This window comes from Daphnia magna, linkage group LG1, assembly GCF_020631705.1.
Source record: "Daphnia magna isolate NIES linkage group LG1, ASM2063170v1.1, whole genome shotgun sequence".
Lineage (NCBI taxonomy): Eukaryota > Metazoa > Arthropoda > Branchiopoda > Diplostraca > Daphniidae > Daphnia > Daphnia magna.
The window spans coordinates 1,530,507-1,547,265 of record NC_059182.1 but is presented as its reverse complement, the minus strand read 5'-3'; the positions used below and the strand labels follow the sequence as shown (position 1 = coordinate 1,547,265).

At 39.4% G+C, this 16,759-nt stretch overlaps 6 protein-coding genes across 11 annotated transcripts; 4 read left to right on the top strand and 2 right to left on the bottom strand.

Annotated features, from left to right (window-relative positions):
• The first annotated feature begins 970 nt into the window (after nucleotides 1–970).
• LOC116919889 lies at nucleotides 971–3,119 on the top strand. Its single transcript, XM_032925952.2, has 6 exons — nucleotides 971–1,271; nucleotides 1,609–1,922; nucleotides 1,982–2,076; nucleotides 2,130–2,290; nucleotides 2,350–2,488; nucleotides 2,548–3,119. The coding sequence occupies exons 1-6, from the start codon at nucleotides 1,196–1,198 to the stop codon at nucleotides 2,822–2,824; spliced, it is 1,062 nt and encodes a 353-aa protein (XP_032781843.2). The 5' UTR covers nucleotides 971–1,195; the 3' UTR covers nucleotides 2,825–3,119.
• A 1,215-nt stretch (nucleotides 3,120–4,334) lies between these two features.
• Nucleotides 4,335–8,277, top strand: LOC116919311 (probable cyclin-dependent serine/threonine-protein kinase DDB_G0292550). Of its 4 annotated transcripts, XM_032925296.2 has the most exons (11): nucleotides 4,335–4,605; nucleotides 5,290–5,421; nucleotides 5,510–5,640; nucleotides 5,699–5,944; nucleotides 6,001–6,260; nucleotides 6,331–6,377; nucleotides 6,449–6,576; nucleotides 6,645–6,787; nucleotides 6,874–7,049; nucleotides 7,151–7,334; nucleotides 7,410–8,277. In XM_032925296.2, exons 5-11 carry the CDS (start codon nucleotides 6,244–6,246, stop codon nucleotides 8,041–8,043), a joined length of 1,329 nt encoding a protein of 442 aa, XP_032781187.1. In that variant the 5' UTR covers nucleotides 4,335–4,605; nucleotides 5,290–5,421; nucleotides 5,510–5,640; nucleotides 5,699–5,944; nucleotides 6,001–6,243; the 3' UTR covers nucleotides 8,044–8,277. The 4 variants fall into 4 exon arrangements, with proteins under 4 accessions (XP_032781187.1, XP_032781184.1, XP_032781195.1 ...); XM_032925293.2 differs by lacking the exon at nucleotides 4,335–4,605 and having other exon boundaries at nucleotides 5,282–5,421; nucleotides 5,513–5,640; XM_032925304.2 differs by lacking the exon at nucleotides 4,335–4,605 and having other exon boundaries at nucleotides 5,282–5,421; nucleotides 6,021–6,260.
• Nucleotides 8,219–10,928, bottom strand: LOC116919483 (protein-tyrosine sulfotransferase 2). 2 transcript variants are annotated; one of them, XM_032925486.2, is made up of 5 exons: nucleotides 10,788–10,928; nucleotides 10,179–10,413; nucleotides 9,720–9,971; nucleotides 9,203–9,651; nucleotides 8,219–9,125 (listed from the first exon to the last, which is right to left on the bottom strand). In XM_032925486.2, the coding sequence occupies exons 2-5, from the start codon at nucleotides 10,395–10,397 to the stop codon at nucleotides 8,825–8,827; spliced, it is 1,221 nt and encodes a 406-aa protein (XP_032781377.2). In that variant the 5' UTR covers nucleotides 10,398–10,413; nucleotides 10,788–10,928; the 3' UTR covers nucleotides 8,219–8,824. The 2 variants fall into 2 exon arrangements, with proteins under 2 accessions (XP_032781377.2, XP_032781385.2); XM_032925494.2 differs by having other exon boundaries at nucleotides 9,720–9,959.
• LOC116918839 (protein MTO1 homolog, mitochondrial) lies at nucleotides 10,910–13,936 on the top strand. 2 transcript variants are annotated; one of them, XM_032924635.2, is made up of 13 exons: nucleotides 10,910–11,051; nucleotides 11,150–11,340; nucleotides 11,406–11,455; nucleotides 11,532–11,600; nucleotides 11,669–11,855; nucleotides 11,922–12,211; nucleotides 12,280–12,425; nucleotides 12,493–12,814; nucleotides 12,883–13,085; nucleotides 13,151–13,282; nucleotides 13,344–13,583; nucleotides 13,639–13,699; nucleotides 13,769–13,936. In XM_032924635.2, exons 2-13 carry the CDS (start codon nucleotides 11,295–11,297, stop codon nucleotides 13,868–13,870), a joined length of 1,848 nt encoding a protein of 615 aa, XP_032780526.2. In that variant the 5' UTR covers nucleotides 10,910–11,051; nucleotides 11,150–11,294; the 3' UTR covers nucleotides 13,871–13,936. The 2 variants fall into 2 exon arrangements, with proteins under 2 accessions (XP_032780526.2, XP_045023790.1); XM_045167855.1 differs by having other exon boundaries at nucleotides 10,961–11,340.
• Nucleotides 13,880–15,215, bottom strand: LOC116920335 (Golgi SNAP receptor complex member 1). The gene is made up of 6 exons (XM_032926552.2): nucleotides 14,977–15,215; nucleotides 14,805–14,916; nucleotides 14,665–14,740; nucleotides 14,411–14,601; nucleotides 14,280–14,351; nucleotides 13,880–14,214 (listed from the first exon to the last, which is right to left on the bottom strand). Exons 1-6 carry the CDS (start codon nucleotides 15,002–15,004, stop codon nucleotides 13,977–13,979), a joined length of 717 nt encoding a protein of 238 aa, XP_032782443.1. The 5' UTR covers nucleotides 15,005–15,215; the 3' UTR covers nucleotides 13,880–13,976.
• A 55-nt stretch (nucleotides 15,216–15,270) lies between these two features.
• On the top strand, nucleotides 15,271–16,677 carry LOC116920300. Its single transcript, XM_032926500.2, has 4 exons — nucleotides 15,271–15,713; nucleotides 15,771–15,898; nucleotides 15,970–16,147; nucleotides 16,220–16,677. Exons 1-4 carry the CDS (start codon nucleotides 15,381–15,383, stop codon nucleotides 16,331–16,333), a joined length of 753 nt encoding a protein of 250 aa, XP_032782391.2. The 5' UTR covers nucleotides 15,271–15,380; the 3' UTR covers nucleotides 16,334–16,677.
• The last annotated feature ends 82 nt before the right edge of the window (nucleotides 16,678–16,759 follow it).

The window sequence follows — 16,759 nt, the reverse complement described above, 5'->3', positions numbered from 1 at the left end:
GGGTGACGACTGATGAGTTCGATCATTATGATTCTTGGAGAAGCAATGCACATAAACATTCAGGTCTCCCAAATTCGTTTCTTTCTGGAATTCCCAGTTTCTGATTCCCCTCACGGCATGTAAAATCCTACTGCATTTTCAGAAGCCATAGCTAAGGACGATGAATCACACTGCAGAACCAGGTCGAATAATTTTGCAAATGCGCTTCATGCTAGCAAACCCCTTTAAAATGCGATTTACCATTTATATAGTAAAAATCTCGCAATTCATGAAATGGACGTTTCCTGGCTTAGGCAATATAGTTGTTGCATACAACCGATTTAGAGCCATTCAATATGAAGAACATCAATATCGACGACCATTTAATAGTAATCAGGAATTATTTGAGTAACAATCAGTTGGAAAACATTAATTTTCAGATTAAATTTAGCCAAGTTAACGAATCGTGCATTATGTAGAACTATAGCTCTGGCCGAATACTTGATTATTGTAAAACTTTCCAACCGAACGTGTCATCCATTTCTAAATAGTTGTGAGAAAAAAAGATAAAGCAAAGCTTGTTTCTGAACAAACACGATATGTTTCTTCGACAAAAAAACAAAGATAGGCTACCTACAGTAATCTAACTATAACTCGTTATTCAATACAGTCGCAGTATAGCTGACTGTACAGTGTACACGCTTGTCATTTGGTAGCTACTAAAACAAGAAGAAGGAATCTAGAACAAAAATTTTATGAAATGCAAATTTCTTCGAATTCGAAGACAAATGAATCGTTGCAATTATCTCATAGCACGAGGTTAGCTTGAGGCATTGCAATACACGTTGGTGACAGGATGTACCATGCATTATCCAATCACTAAGCGTATTCTTTTCGACTCTCCTTCCCAACCTTCCTTTTCCCTGGGGATAGCAAATTAGAGAGGAAGAGTTAGATAGAAAGTAGAAGATATAAGGGGGCAACACGCCCTTGCATTTTCCATTATGCCGATCAGCTGAGTTGGTTGTCGACTTCTCCAGAACTTTTAAGTATCTCATATTCTCATTCGATCAGGTGATGTCGAGCTGAACGGATCACCCCTTACAAACAGTTTACAAATTCTCTTGTATCTGAGAAATATAGAAAAACAGTAACAACAGTCTTAATACTTTTCGTGCTGAACTTGATTTTATACACAGCCAGATACAAAGAAAAAATGGATTCTCGTCAATTTGGAGTTTTGCTTGTGGCGGTCTTTCTTATAATTTTGGCGCCAATCGGAAATGCAGAGGGTAAGCATGGTTATTTCTCTTTGTAGTTTTAAAGTAGTAATGTGATACTGAAACGAGAAAATGATGCCGTACTTTCATGGGTAGTCAATATCTAAACCTCGAAGGAAATTAAGTTGATCGATTTTATGCGATTGCCGCGATGGATTGACAAAAAGTTACATTGGCGAAGCAGAGGTCGACCCCTTTTACAGTCTTCCACGAATGCTCGCTAATGGGTTTTGCACGGGGACCGTAGTCATGCCAACCAATGTGTTACTATCGTAAATCAATCAATGCTATATAACTTGAATCAATAGTCGTTCTTAAGTTTCGTAATTGTCATCGTTTTTTTCTCCAGGAACTCAAAATGCAACTGATGTTCTATCAGCGACGATGGTAAGTACAGACACGTCCATAGCGTCCACGGAAAACCCTACTTCCATGCAAAATTCATCCACCAGTGGCATTGTATCGTCGTCCACAATCGAAACTCCTAGTTCTACCATTCCGGAGGTGATAAAGACTCCAGCTGTATCTTTGTCAGCTTCTACAACTACAGGAAATCAGGCTATTACTGCTAGCCCAGCCAATGCCACCAATAACCCAGTTACGAACGATCATGGTATCCGTGACGTCTCTTCCGATAAGGAAAAATGCTCAACTACTTTCAAGGTAAATGATGTTTGTCGATTTTATAAACAAATAACTAATCTGTTCATCTGAAACATTAGGCTATGCTGGAAAAAGAAAAGGAAAACTGGATTCTGGAAAAAGCTTTTCTGTCTGTGTCGGGTGATGATTCTACCCTCACTCTCGAGCAGTTTTGGTATAACTGAGAATCGTGCATACTTATCCCGATCTAAATATTCTCGTTTGCAGCAAACAATTGCAGACCATCATGCGACTAGACATCATTTGTAACAATGGGAAGAATGCAACGGATGCAACGGATGCGGAAGATGTTAAGGTTGCTCCAATTGTTGCCGGTTTAGCTTCGATGTTTACCTCCGTTTGCTCTGACCCGAAGACTCGACTTAATGGTTAGTTCTATTAGTCATTTTGCGTTACCTGTGCGTTTATTTTTTGCTTTGCGTGATAGTGACTGTTGGAGATTCTACCCCTTGCGTTGAATTCATTCGCACAACAGCCAAAAGTTGTTCGTCAGCTTCTGTTACGAAAGCCGTCCATGTCTATCCAACTCAGGTGCTCTTCGAAGAAATGACCCGCGATAACTGCACGTACGATAAATAATTTTATGATATTTGATTGTGTTCTAGTGTTTTGTTTTAAATTAAAGGGTGGTGGTCACTACAAAAGATTGTATCACCAAGGCATTGGAACAAAATGAAAAGTGTTCTCCAGAACAGAAAAATGTCATCATTGACGCAATGACAAAGATGACCAAAGGGCTGCCGTGTGTTCTTCCCCATTCCGCAGATGCTGCCACCTCGGCGCCGGCGATAACAGGGCCGTCTGTCACCACCCCAAAAACTCCTGGTAATGCTGGCATGAATTTCCAGGTGAACTTTTTCACCATATTTCCAGTCTTATTGTTGGCTTTCAAGTTTTACTAAGTTCAAAGATTTCATCTAGAAAAATGGTTTTAAGCGAAAAATCGAATCTTTTTTTTTTCTTCAGTCTTTTGCGTTTGAGTTCATTTAACTTTAACCAAATTTCAAAAGCACTATTTGGCGATGTAAAAATATTAAGCAATGTATTTTTCGTCTGTGCAATTCTTGCTTTCCAATGTGCGTTTCAATTGCACTTTTTGTGAGATTTGCACTGCTGCACGCAGAAAATTTAACCTAGCTCCATTTCAGTCATGTATAATATCTCAGATGTATCGAATACAAATTACCCATGTCGTTACATGAATATTGTTTAGGTAAATTTGAAGCCATTTGTGCATGGGCTTCAACCAAAAGTTTTGCAATAAATATTTATTCGTAATTTCAATAACCGTAAAAGAAGGATTTTATCCGTCTTGTTCAGTTCAAATTTCTACGGCTTCGTATTTTTATTTTTGTTGTGAAATTTAACTATTTTTAGATGAGGTAGAAACACTGCTTTCAGTCTGAGTCAGGTGATTATATAATATAATCCTACTTTCTAAAATATAAAGTAGGATTCGAATGGAGTATAGAATTCGAAATGTTTTGGGAATTCCTAGTCACGAGTAGTCCTACACGTGCACTGCAAGGTCTACAATTGCTTAGTGGGTCGATGTATCGATTTCGTTTCAAAGCACAAGTTAATCGAACGATTAGGACATTGCGTGTGATGTACGTTTTCCCACGCATGAATACTTTAATGCCATGTCAAGTCTTGACACTGTTTGGGTAGGTAACTCAAGTTTGTCTAAGTACGTCATGTTTCTTCTGCCTACAAAGTTCATATTAAATATGTGACCTAACAAATAATCGATCATGATGGTCGTTTTACGTAAAACGTTAGCGAGAGAAGGGACTTCATTTTTATTATACCGGTAAATGGTAACGCATAGCAATTTGTCGTCTATCTTCGATCTCTGTAAGTTGCCATGTATAAAACTACGTACGCCTTTCAGAATAAAATCGAGACAGTTCAGCTTTAGACGGTCGATGTTAAGTCTATCATAGGTTCTTCTTACGCCACATTTTGAGCAATCGAGTCACTCTTATTTGGATTCCCTAATCAAAGCTCTTAACATTTTACTATCACATGTGTATATAGAATAGGGTAGGTTTTGGCGCTAGCATAGGATAGGTCCCAAAATGTGGCACTTTGGGCAACTCCTTCAAAAAACAGAATTGGGTTCTAGTTGATACCGACATTCTAGGAAAAGCTCAATGCACTTGCAGTGGAACTGTCAAATGACTAGCAACATCATTATCACTTTCAAATATCAAAGATGAAAGTCAACTAAACAAAACAGCACAGCAAATAAAAAGTTAATCGGGTAAAACAATGAAACATAAATATACCACAATTTGACATGCTTTCGCCACCCAGCTAGCGCCACCATGTGCCAGCCTACCAATCTGTCAGTTCTTACTCAGTTGTCACAAATTTAAATTAGTTTTATTCATGTAGCAGCTCTGAAGCTCTGCGTGATTTCAAGCTCTACTATACAGCTTGAACCAAATTAGGCCTATTAATTAATTAATTGCCAGAGTATTTCAGGCAGTGGTAGAAATTGCACAGCAAAAGTGTGTGCCCGAATCATAATTCTTTACGTTGAAAAACATTTTCTCTGCATGAACTTGCTAGTTCAAGGTCAGCAGATGTACAACAAGGTCTTTTTCTGCACATGGGGACAGATAAGTTATTCTGGGAAGTGTTCTTATCTTAAAACTTACTACAAATGTTTACAAAAGTAAGAAGACTTGTCTCTTATACAATAGAAAGGTATTATTGTAATGTACAGTAATTCTTTTGTGATTTGGCATCTTGAGTCATCTACACATTCTTAAGTGCTTCGAGGTTATTCAGACTTTCTTGTGTAACCATCTTTTTTGCCTGTAGTTAGTCATCAACTACATAAGGTAGGAGTTCATAACATTTTTCTATGAGTTGAGTTATTGAGTTCTTTGTACTTAACCATTTTCTTCTCTCCATTTTCAAATCTTTATATTCTTAGGATAGGTTTCTATTATATTGGATAGGTTGTAGTTATTTTTTTAAGGTTAAAAATCTTTCACCTAGTCAAGTTATTGTGGCCATTGAATTTTTCAAATCCACAACAATGTAGCATGATTTATTTGTCTCAATCTCCCACAGGTTTATAGATGTTATCGGATGTGGATGATGTACCACGCTTTAGTCGTTCCACGCTTCTTAGCATTTGCAATTTTTTGCTTCTATGTTCCCTCTGCTGTACGATTCTAAAAATGAAAAAAAAATTTGGCACAACTGATAGCTGATTGCCGATTAAATATTTTTCGGGTCATTATAAATTAGAGATTTTTTTTATTGTATTTCATAAAACACCCGCTAGGAAATGTAATAACCAAACATGTGCTTGAAATTGTTTCGTCTAATTTTTGGTTTGAATTATAAGTAGGTCAAGCCTCCCCGAAAAGAATGCTTCAGACTAAGCAGGTGGCCGGACGCGCTTTATTATTCAGAATTCCAACATCATGAACTCGCTTGTCATCGTGAAACGAAATATTTACCGAAGTCTATGCATACGGTAGGTCTTTCATGTTACACCTCAGTTCTCTACACGCTTTTGTTTTCATACGTTTCTATAACGATCTTCCAATGTTTACTCTTCAAAGCAGGAAGAAGAATAAAGAAAAGAAAAAAGAGGAAATCGCTAACAAAAAAAGCCATGTAAAGATAACGATGCTTCCTCCTTGATAAAGGAAAGGTCCCTACCCTCGGCACGTGAAAGTAAAGCAGCTGTGGGGTACATTCTTTATAATGCTTCGTACAGTTCCAAAAAGAATTGCCATTTCTTATTCTAGTGAGCTTTTCCTGGAAAAATAAGGCTGATCAATTCGGAACGGTGCGGATTAAGCGAATCATTAGGGAGCCTAGTTGGTTTCCCCTTCGAGTTTTTCCGTTGTTTACTGCTTCGTTGGAACGACAATTACCGACACTGATTCGTATCACGTCGCACGGTGGATGGAAATCGATGCAGGAAGTAAAAAAAATGGAAAGAATGGAACGGCTGCCGTAGTGTTGTCTACATGTACGGCACGCAAACTCAGGTTGTATGATAGAAGCAGGACGCATTCTCTGAATAAAACATTTTTTTTATCCGCAGTGTTGCCGTTGACGTTGTAGCCAGTCTCCCGTCCACCCCACAGTTAAGGAGAGGAACATTTTCGACCGCAGCACAGAACGTGATATACTTGGATTTGTGTGTCTTGTTTTTCGTTATCCCGCCCGTGTCGAGCGCGCGGCCACCTTTCCTAGCGTCGAACTCAAATATCATTCAACCCCCTGATTCGATAGTGGACGGATTGTAGCTATAGCAACAACACGAGTGTGCGTGAAAACGAAGGAAATGGCTTTACATTTAAGGTAATATTGGTCTCCGTTTAGACCAGACAATGTGGATGTAATTATCGCTTGTTCATTTTATTCTCACTAGTCTAATTGCCACATTGATGGCTGTCAGTCTCTGCACGATATGCGCAGGTAACATTTGTAAATTTCTGTTTATTTGCTTAAAAGTAAATAAATAGAAATTTGATTTTGGCGATACACAGAAAACATTGGATTCAACAGTGGTGTAGCGGGAGGTACTGCAGGTGGGTCGAGAGCCAATTGGGATCAGCAGCAACAAGGACAATTCCGACCCTTTGGCAGTGATAAACCATGTTCTGTCTTAGTCAACGTAATTTGATAACGCTGTACCTGTGTGTAATGGATGGTTCAATAATCGTGTATGTTTTATTTCCATAGGAAACAATGATGCAGAATGACGCCCAAGTGATCATTGAGCGTATCCTGATTACGGCAGATACGATGGGCAACAGCTTTTCCTCTTCGTCGTTTACGGGTGGATCCAACCAACAACTAGACACATGGGCAGCGCAGGCTTGTGGGTGTGTCCATAATATTCACAATTAAATCAACAATTTATCTTTCGTATTTTCTGTAACCAGACTGAAATTTCTTAATTTCTTTTAAGGCAAATGCAAAACATTGTCGGCTACTTGAAATCGGCCTGCCAATTCAGCATCAGTGCTAGTTCCATATCCAGCACTAGTAGTACCAGCCAGACGGAACTGGTGGCCCAGAAAAAATTAGGCGCCATGAATGCGGCCAAGGAATATCTCTGTTCCAACAATCAAGTTAACCTTAAAGGTAGAAAAAATTGTATTCCTTCCGGGTCACGCAGGTCTAGCCAAGATTTCATTTAGAGTGAACGACAATAATTTATTTCTGTGACTCATAATTATCTTTAGAATTGGCCATGAATAATGGAGCGCAGTGTGCCCGTAAAACTGACTTGAATGAATTCGGTTGCAACGTTCAGCAAGGAGCACAGCCTACCTTTGTGCAAATGTTGCCGTCACCGAATCGACAGACTTTGAAATATGGGACGTCCATTATTCTTAGCATGAATAGCTACAATAACGACGATTGCAAGTACAGTATATACAACAAATCTTGTACACATTTGCTTTGTTACAGCCATTTTTCTAACATAATTAATCTTAATAGATACGTTGCAGAAGTAACCAATTGCATCCTGGACAAATATACGCGTGGAACGGATTTTTGTAGTTCACGGGCATCGACGCACTTTGGCCGTATCTTTGATGTGATGCTTCAAGGTGTACAGTGCAAAACGGGTGGCTACTCTACGTTCAACTCTTTTGACAGCTCCAATAGTTTCAACAACAATCCGGCCTTCAATCGTTTCCCTAGCGGCAGCAATTTGCCTAACAACCAAAATAATTTCGGCTCAAATAGTGGCAGTTTTCCTCAAAATTTTCCTCAGGGATCAGCAGACAGTAATGGCTTTAATGGACAAGGTATCAATAATTTCGGCATGAACTCTGGAGGTAACTGGCCACAAAATCAAAATGGATTCGGAATGAATTCTGGAAGTAACTGGCCACAGCAAAATCCAAATTCTTTTGGAATGAATTCCGGAAGTAACTGGCCCCAACAAAATTCGGGACAAGGTTCCGGTACATTTGGACAGAGCTCCAATAATCAAGGTCAAAACTCGTTCCAATCAAGTGGAACAATTCCACCATACAATCGGAGGCCTTACAACAGCGGAAACGCCATCCAGGCTACCATGACTATGGTTGTTTCAACCATTTTTGTCGCGTGTTTGGTTCCTTAAATTATATATATATTTTTTTTTCTTTACTTTCGCACCACACGATCCCATGCCCAAATGCGGAAAAAAGCAGCTGTCCTTCATCCCACAGTAGCATTTGATAAAATTCTTTTAATAATAAAAATATTTGCTGCACTTTCAGTGACAGTACAGCACAAAAAAATGTAAGTAGTTAGTATTTCCGTTACACAGTTGGGATATGTATATTTAGTTTCTCTTTGAATATAAAAAAAATTTAAAAAGGACATTTTAAAGCTATTAAAACAAAGAGAGAAAAAAAAGAAACGGCTGATCAGCACAATGCATTCCCCGTCCGGTGACTTGAGGTCTCCGCTTTTGGTCATTGTGTCGATCGACTGAAAGTTCCTTATTTCTTGATTTGTTATTTTAAACAAACTTTCAATTTCAGGGAATGGTGGAAATCATGATCGTTAGATCGATGTACAAAACAAGTAAGAAAAATCACCAGCCTTTGGGCAAGAGAACAACGGAAAGAAAAATATACCTGCAATAGCTCTTTCACGATCATGGTAAGAAAAACAAACAAGACAATTGAGATGATGCTTACAAAACATTGACAAAGCCTTCGTTTTTCAACAAAATATTCTGAAGCATACAGAGCGCACTTAAATCATCGTATAAAATGTGTGACAAGTACGGCTTGAGTGTGACAAGAATAGGTCATCATTGGCAAAGTGATGCACCACCACTTGACTCTTTTTGAGAAAACAAAATAAAGAGAGAGCAAAAGAGAGCGAAAATTAATGAAGAGATAGAGAGTTAATCAAGCGAATTTGTCTTCAAATTCATCGTGGGAGACTTGCTGCTTTTTGGCTTTCAGTAGCTCTTGAGTCTTGTTCATCCAATGCCGCTCTTGCTGAGCTACTTTGAGCGTGTTATTTGCTACCCATTGGTCTGCGTCACCGTAATTAGGTGGGTTTGCTCGAGGATCGTAGCCAAATGTTGACAACATCGGGGCGATACTGGGCATATCTCTGATAACATCCTCGGGTATTTGCCCTACCCATTTGCTCAACGCTTCTAAATTAATGGGTTTCACAACCTGATCTGATGACCTTTCGACTCTATTAAAAATTAATGACATTAAAATGTGAAATTTTCGGAAAATAAGAACAAAAATAAATAAATAATAATAATTTACTTAGAGAGCGAAATGCCACCAGGTCGATTGATAAGCTGCTCGTGATGCAAGACTACATCGTCCCATGGAACGTCGAGGAATTGAAGTATTTTCTCCATCCATATCTGAGGATGAAGCACGAGTTGTTCGTAATGAACCATCAAGCATCGAGAGGGTCCAACACTTTGACACTCATTGTGCATAATGGTGACAGCTTTATTCCACTTAGTTAAGCAATCCCGGTAACTGGTCAAATCAAACCCAGTGATTGTCACTTTTCGAGTGATGATCGAGTGAACAGTCGCCCGTCCGTCTCGCACCATCAATACAAATTTGGCGCGAGGAAACAGTTCGGACAAATAAACGGCTGATTTCATGGTAAACGGGTCTTTATTGCATAACCGCTTGGCTGGCTCGCCGTGCTTGGCGACAATTTCCACTATAAACGCCGCGATGGCTGAATTAAGCACCTGTTTACAAAACACAAATACCTCGTGAAGATAAGAAAAACGTTATCTCTTTATTTCTTTGTTGTTACCTCCGCTGTGACGCCTGCCTCTTCTAGCCTCATTTTTTCTTTCTGAGATTTTATCCATTGGGCACGCATTTGCAGAAGGCGGGGTAAGACGCGCGTCTCTTCTCCACACCGGATGTCTGGATGGGCATCCAACAAAACTCGAGCAAGTGTCGTACCCGATCTAGGCATTCCTCCGATGAAGATCATGGGTTCCATTCGGTCGTAGCTGTATGTCCGCTTGTCGGCGTCCACAACGATATGCTGTAACAGAGGCTGCTTCGTTTGTGTTGTGTCCACATTTTGTTTGTGTGAAGGATTTTGTGTTTTAAAGGAAAAAGAGCGTGCAAAGGGGAGGTGGAAGAGCCAGACGGGTGAACGTAAGAGAAGGAAGTTAAATTTGTTACATTTAAGCCTCCACCAGAAAGGTTAATTTTTTAATCACAGATGGTGAAAGTTGATTGGTAAAATGAATAACCATACCTGACCCCCAAATGGAGTTGAGTTGCATGGTCTCTTCCATATTTGGAATACCATTACGAGGATGAGAAAAGATATCCCATAGATTATTAAACGCTTTACTCCTACTCCACGTGTAAACACCATTGTGAGGAACCTTTTTTTCAGACCTAAAGGTGCTTGATGAGAGAAGGAGAACTGAGCCTTCTTACGCTGGTGGTTGGGGACAAATGGCCACTTCATATCATTTCTAAGAGATCTAGAAGGGTAAACATCAACAGAACAAGATTTTCACTGACTGCAATCACAGTTGACCTTTCAATAGCAATTTGTAGAGAAAAAGCACTTTAGAGAGGAAATAGATAAGATAAGTATAGTGAACAGAATGTGACTGCCCATGAATAGTAGTTTGTACATATGACTCTACAAACTACCGATTCACCCGCGAAACTGATCACTTAACGATATTTTATACTAAACAAAACATTTCGAGATGATAGTTCGAACAGACACGTTTAGTGATCGATAGAGGTGATAAGAAAAATTGTTAGTTTTTATCCATTCGATTATTTTACCAAAAAAAGTTACTACAGAGGACATAAATGGTACCGAAACTAAAAATGCGTTTCTTACCCTTCTTGTTAAGAACCGGAATAAACACAGGTTACTTATATTTCTTTTTTAATAAGAAAATAACCATCAAAACGTCTACATATCCAACGAGTTTCTACTGCTTGCCACGCAAGAATCACAAATCCCTCATTTACGTCACTGGCTGAATTAGAGTTAACTGATTAACTTGCTTCGTTGTCATAGCAACGGAGACTAGCAGGCGAACAAAACAGAAGTAGAAGTAGCAGCTAGTAAGAGGGGTGATATACCACAAATACTTTCCACGTGAGAATTTTTGCATATTTGGGTGCACAGTGTACAGAGTGCGTTTGGAAATCTAGTTCAGAAATGAAATACGGTTGGTTTATTATAAAACATTGTAGGAGCTGTTTTGGGTCTCAAGTTCCTACACGGATTATTAGAAGTGAAAGATTGTTCAGTTCCACTACTAGTGGAACCAGTCATTATGATGTCATTGTTGTTGGGGGAGGTCACGCTGGAACTGAGGCTTGCGCCGCTGCAGCGAGAATGGGATGCAAAACCTTATTACTCACACATAAACTGGAGACAATTGGTAATCATATTTAACCAACAATATGATTTATACCCAATAAAAAAAAATATTATTATTTGTATTAGGGGAAATGTCATGTAATCCATCGTTTGGTGGAATTGGGAAAGGACACCTGGTATTTGGAAATTTTATTTGATGGTATTTGTACATTATAAGTATTCTCATGTAAACAAAGGTGGTTTATTTTTTAGATGAGAGAAGTTGATGCTTTAGATGGGGTCTGTGGAAGAATTTGTGATTTATCTGGAATCCAGTACAAGGTAAGTTATGGCACAAAATAGTACCATACAAGTTTAGGCAAAATTACTATTACATTAAATGTTTTTAGATTCTAAATAGGAGGAAGGGGCCGGCCGTTTGGGGTCCACGGGCACAAATCGATCGCGATCTGTACAAAAAACATTTGCAAGCGGAGTTGTTCCGAACACCCAATCTTGAAATAAGAGCCGCAGCAGTAGAAGATTTAATTGTTGAGAAAAAGGATGGCCATGAAACCTGTATGGGTGTTTTGCTAGGTATTTTCTGAATACTGGTTTTATTCATATTGATGAGTTTCAATATCTTTGTTTATACTGTTGCAGCTGATAATACAAGAGTATCCAGTCGATCGGTAGTGATCACAACTGGCACATTTCTTCGTGGTCAAATCAACATAGGGCTGGAAACTTACCCGGCTGGTCGAATGGGAGACAAGCCGGCAATCGGTCTATCCCACACTCTAGAGCGATTGCAGTTTAAGCTAGGTCGGCTGAAAACTGGAACTCCGCCCCGTTTAGATGGTCGGACAATTGACTACTCCGTTTGCTCCATCCAAGAAGGAGATGACCCACCGGCACCTTTCTCATTCATGAATGAACGAGTATGGATTGAGGTAATGAATTTTAATATAGCTTTAATGAAAGTGTTTTAATTGAAATGATGTTCGGAAATATGCAATAGGCTAAAGATCAAGTCAAGTGCTACATTACCCATACTTCACCAGAGATGGAACGTATAATCTTAGATAACCTTCACTTGGATCGTCACGTCCAAGAAGAAACGCGTGGGCCACGCTACTGCCCCTCCATCGAATCAAAAATGTTGAGGTTTGTTTTTCAGTTTTTCAGTTTTTACAGTTTTGCAGTACTATACAGCCTGTTACTGATATACTAGATTTGGTGGAAGACGGCATCAAATATGGTTGGAGCCCGAAGGCCTTAATAACAACGTCGTGTACCCGAACGGACTCTCTTGTACTCTTCCAGCGAATTTACAATTCCAAATGTTAAGAACTATTCCTGGATTAGAGAAAGTTGAGATGATTCGGCCTGGCTACGGCGTTGAATACGATTACATTGACCCTCGGCAAATCCGTAAAACATTAGAGACCAAACCAGTAAAAGGACTTTTCTTTGCCGGCCAAATCAATGGAACTACTGGCTATGAGGAAGCGGCTGCGCAGGGGATTGTTGCGGGTATTAATGCAGGTCTCAAAGTAAATTTTAAAAAAGCCCGTATATAGTAGTATATAGGAACCACTTTAATCGTAATCCTTGTAAACAGGTTAAAGAGCAGCCTGGCTTCACAATAGATCGAACGGAAGGCTATATTGGTGTTCTAATCGATGACTTGACTCGAATCGGTGCACCAGAACCTTATCGAATGTTTACGTCACGAGCTGAATTTAGACTTTCCTTACGTCCGGATAATGCAGATTTTCGCTTAACCGAAAAAGCTTTTCCAACCGGATGCGTGTCCCGAGATCGGTACCTGATTCATTTTTGAATTTTAGTTATTACGATTCACTCCAACCTCACAAAAATTTATTCAGATATGACCGATGTGTGAAAACACGTTTGGCACGTGATAATGCAATGACCCTTTTGAAGTCAATTGAAAACCCACTTAGTACCTGGCGTAAACTGTTTTCTCTCCCTGCTACAAAAGCGTCAACCCGTCGAAAGTACCTGACAATCACATTATGTTCTCCTTTACGTGTTACATGACGTACTTCTGTATTTCAGCGCATTTGACCTTCTGTCTTTGTCATGGCCGCTGGACGGAGATAACGGCGTCACTGTGGCACTTATAGATTCTGTTTTGGGAGATGGTCGACTGACTCATTTGACATCTGATCTACAACTGTGCCAAAGGCTTAAGATTGAATCGTTGTACGCGGATGCCATTGATGATCAAGAAGAAGACGCCGTACAAATCCGAAACGAAGAAGCTCTCGCTATACCAGATGACATCGATTATTCAGAGTAGAATAACATATAAAATTTCTGTAATTCAAATCAAAATATTTTCTTTTCTTAGGAGTTCAATGTCTCTGTCGAACGAGGAAAGAGGCAAACTCATTGAAGCACGCCCACTAACGGTAAAGTGTTAGACGCATTTTGACATCCTATGCAAATCCAGTCTCATTTTTCCTGATTGCATAACATAGATTGGTGCTGCCTCGCGAATTTCAGGAGTTACGCCCGCTGCGATTCTTACAATTCTAAAGTATCTCAACCGGAGAAAGCGCTCTGCGGTAATATATTCTTGATCAAGATAATGACTGAAAATGCTTTGTAATGAACCTTTAGGAAATAGTAAACAGGGGAAAGAGCCATCACAGTGTAAAATATAGAAAATTTTCGTTATAAAGTTATTTAGCGTTGAGAATAGAGGAGCAACAGAATACAACCAAAGCCAATCACGCTTCCTAAGATGATGGCATCTCTTCTCTTGCGAAAGTTGATCCGCTGTACCACACTATTGATAACCGGAAAACGTGATGCCAAGTCGTTGACGCGGGCTTGCATTCGCTTAAGGTTGCCGCGCTGGCTAGCTATGTGTTCTTTGGTCTCGATTGCGATGTTGATTTGATCATCCACCATTCTTTCAGAACTAAATTCGACCCAAATTAAATCATGACGACATCAGGCAATCACTTGAAGGCTCTGATTCAATACCTTCTCAAGTGTTCATTCTCCTTCAGATACAGGTCAGTACGCCTGTTTCTTCCACTGTCATTTTTATAGGCACTGCAGAAGACAGGAATTGTCAGCTATAATTTTGGCAGTTTGATTTCTGAGTTTCTTACTCTATGTCTCGTCTGACACTTCCCAGCAGATCTTCTCTCTCCTTTTTTGATAACAAATGAGATGATGTCTTCTGGAACTCAGTAGTGTAGTCTTGTAATATGTCACGGTGTCGCTGTAGAGTGTGTTGTAAAGCAGCACTTGGGGCTTGCAAGGCAGATACTTCAGTCATTTGGGAGTTAATATCTGTTAACTATGAGAAGACAACTTGTTAACAGTTTATTGTATATATCACAGTGTATATTTTCACAATCACCTTGCTGAGAAGTTGCTGAATTTCACTTGAGACTGATTCAAAGGCAAAATTTTCTCCAAGCAGATGAGCTGATTCTCTTAACATAAAAAAAAAAAGACAGGCTTCATATTTAAGTTTTGTTGTAATTACATCTTGCTTACCCATTGGATTTAGATGAGTTGTTGAAAGGTGAGGACCCCAACCCTAATTTGCTGAAACTGACCAGCTTTGCATCAATTTCATTTTCTAACTGTCGGGCTTGCTTTCGTAAATCTATTTTCGGCGTAAAATGATACATCTTAAAATTACTACGATTCAAACAAGCTTATTTACCTTCCCAAGAAAAAGTTCCTCTTGTCATATTGATGACGTTGACTGCCTCCGTTGTCTCCAGTCTGATTCCGTTTTACGTACCGCAATGCGATTAAATTGAATTTTAAACTTCTAAATCCACTGAGTTAATCAAAACAACTCAAATCTCAAAGTTTGATTATGAAATTACTCCAAAATATTACAACAAGTTTGATAACATTTATGTGTCTACGGACTTACTGTCACTGTCAGCCTGCCACTTTATTTTACGACGACGTATTCCAGCTTCAGGGCTTCAGGAGTTCATTCAATACTATTTGACAACGTTGTAGGGAGTGAAAGGGTTTGAAATGAAATAACCGTTTGACAAACCGCATCTTCATCCCTAATTCACCCATCCAATAACCAGTTATTATTAATCGAAAATGGCATCAAGTTTAAAGAGTTTATCACAAATTTGGAATAAGAATCCAACGTCAAACGTTAATGCTGAAGATATTAATCATACGTCTGTTGTCCATGGCAGTGGTAGCAGGCGTCAACTGTCTAGACAATTCAAAAGTGTTTCGGACACAACGAGGAGCCAAGAACAACCTACACGGAAAATGCTTTTGCGAGGACGAGGAGTGCTTTCCTCCATAAGTAATCTCAATGTAGCTAATGTGCCCAAGGAAACTCGCAAACTCATCCAAGCTGGTGCTGATAAAGTGAACCAGACATTAAATGGTGTTCGGAGCACTTTTGGTACTTGGTCTCAGGTAGAAAATATTCCTATTCTTTCTGTGATGTTTTTAACACTTTTTTTTTAAATTCAGAAGCTCAAGAACAATCCAACTAGACGTCGACAAAGGCTAGTTAACAGTTCCCCCTACACACCAGGAAGGGGAAAAGATACACCCAAATCAAAACAGTTATTAGGAAGGACCCCTACTAAACTTTACAGGTTTGTTTGATTGTCTCAAAGGTTTAGAGATTCGTAAGCCTAATTGAAGTCTTTCATCACTTGCCCCATAGCCCTTTTGGCATTGAAACACCATCAAGTCGACGCCAGCGGAATCGTCAGAATTTTTACGGCAAACCTGGCACGTATACCCCCACGCGAGCCGCTAGCAATAAGCAGTCTGGCAACAGCAGCAGCAATTTCGTTTCAGGACCCGCCTTTAATGCTGTTTCCGTGTACAGCCCGACCCAGGTATTATTCACGCGCTACACCTGCCCACTACAGCAATTGATCATCTTCTCTCCCTCCCTTTCTCGTCTTCAGGCTTTCCCGAAAGACGTCCAGCACGTTCGCCAAGGTGTAGAAGACTTCAACCGAGCAGCTGAGGGCGTAGTACGTCGCAGTCTCCGACAGCAGATGTCTACCGCCCACCTATAAACACTTAGTTATATCGCTTATTTTCGTTTTCAAATCTAAATCTTATTATTCTTTTTATATTTTCCACATTCCTAAACGTCCTCCACTTATACCCAGCTCATTTGGGAGGCAATTCTTTGCGCAGCACCTTCTCATTGTTTTTGCGAATCATCGACGCGATTTAGTCCCATAGCCCAGCATTACTCAGATTCTTTTTTTTTTTCACTCTTTTCTTCTTTACAACCAAAGACAATTTCACCAGGAATCTCAAACAAAGCTCCTACAAAAAAAACTTTTGTTTTTTTTTCCACAGACTTTTTTTTTTGTCGACAGGAAAAAATAAACAATGTGTTTTCTTTTTTTAACTTTGGAATATCTGATCCATGCAAAAAAGGATTTGTTTATTTTTCCCGTAAAAATCCATAGACAATGCAGCTTGTTCCAATC